This window comes from Octopus bimaculoides, chromosome 15 (genome assembly GCF_001194135.2).
Source record: "Octopus bimaculoides isolate UCB-OBI-ISO-001 chromosome 15, ASM119413v2, whole genome shotgun sequence".
Classification (NCBI taxonomy): Eukaryota; Metazoa; Mollusca; class Cephalopoda; order Octopoda; family Octopodidae; genus Octopus; species Octopus bimaculoides.
The window spans coordinates 47,542,614-47,544,340 of record NC_068995.1 but is presented as its reverse complement, the minus strand read 5'-3'; the positions used below and the strand labels follow the sequence as shown (position 1 = coordinate 47,544,340).

The following is a 1,727-nucleotide window of genomic DNA, read 5'->3' as shown; positions in this document are numbered from 1 at the left end:
TATATATATATATATATATGCTTATTTATGTATGTATGTATGTATATATGTATTAGTCAAGCTGAAACTTCAAAGTTGCTGCCAGCCCTTTTCCTTGTAAAACTTAAATAAATGAGTACTCTGCTAAGAGGTATTCAATAATCGCTCAGTTCAATGTTAAATTGTTTTTATATATAACATGACACAAAAGCAAACATTACTATATACATACATGCATAAAGACACACACACACACAGACAAATGCAATATATACGTATGAACACACACACATATTTATATATATATAGACATGCATTTATACATTTATGAATATATGTATATATATATATGTGTGTATGTGTGTATATATGTGTATGTATATGTATATCTATGTATTTATATATGCATGATATATATATATATATATATATATATATATATATATAATACAAGGATGTATGTACATATATACATAGATCTGTTCAATATATAAATATATATGTAAGAGACATACAGTATGTATATGTATATCTATCTATTTATATATATATGACATATATATATATATATATACATACATATATATATATATATATATATATATATATATAATATAAGGATGTATGTACATATATATATAGGTCTGTTCAATATATAAATACATCTGTAAGAGACATACAGTTACTCATAAGAAATCTCAGCACACAACTACTCACCCCCACACACATACATACACACACTCACACACACACACACACTCACACACTCACATGAGCATACACACACTCACACACAAAAACACACACACACACACACACACACACATTCCTCCAAGATTTACCAATTCTGTTTCTGTATAAATGCTAAAATTACTGTTAGTACTCGGCCACAAATCTATTGATTTATTGGAAATAGAACCAACCGGCATGGTATTAGTTATTTCTTCTCTTAACGTTCTGTAAAAATGTCATCCAGTTAGAAGTTTTAAATATCCTGATTCTCTTTATTTCACTCCATTAGTCGCTTCACAATTCATAGTAATATTCTTTCTGTTTTTTCTTCGTTCGAGTCAATGGAATTTTTTTTATTGTAGAAATATCTGTACGACATAATTGAAACATAACATGATTTAACTCCCTTACCTACACTCTTTCCCTATCTCTTTCTCTTTTCCTCTTACTCTCCCCTCTCTCGCTTTCTATCTGTTACTCTCTCTTTCTGTCACTTCCCTCCTTTTTTATTTTCGTATTTTCATATATTTTATATATTTTGTACTCGCATTCTCTTTCGCTTCCGCTTTTCCTGCCTACTTTATGTAAATTGCATTCACAAACATACATACACACACACACACACACACACACACACACACATATATATATATATATATATATATATATATATATATATATATATATATATATATATATATATACATATATATATGCATATACATATACATATATACACACAGAGACACAGAGACACACACACACACATACATATACATACAGAAAGCATATATATATACATACATATATATACATGCACACACGTACATATATATATATACACATATATGTATATAAATACAAACATACACACATACACATATATATATACATATACACATCCATATATGTATATACATACACAGGCATATATAAATAACCACATGCATACATGTGCAGATACACATATTCACACAGATATATATACACACACAGAAACTACTTTTTGAATGAAA

The 1,727-nt window shown here is 27.5% G+C and overlaps 1 protein-coding gene across 1 annotated transcript in view; it reads right to left on the bottom strand.

Moving 5' to 3' along the window:
* LOC128249537 (uncharacterized) overlaps window positions 1–908 on the bottom strand; it is a 20,434-nt gene extending 19,526 nt beyond the window's left edge. Inside the window, exon 1 of the mRNA XM_052973418.1 lies at window positions 822–908. Within this exon, the coding sequence (XP_052829378.1) occupies window positions 822–908 (87 nt within the window). The remainder of the gene's footprint in view (window positions 1–821) is intronic.
* Window positions 909–1,727: the final 819 nt, after the last annotated feature.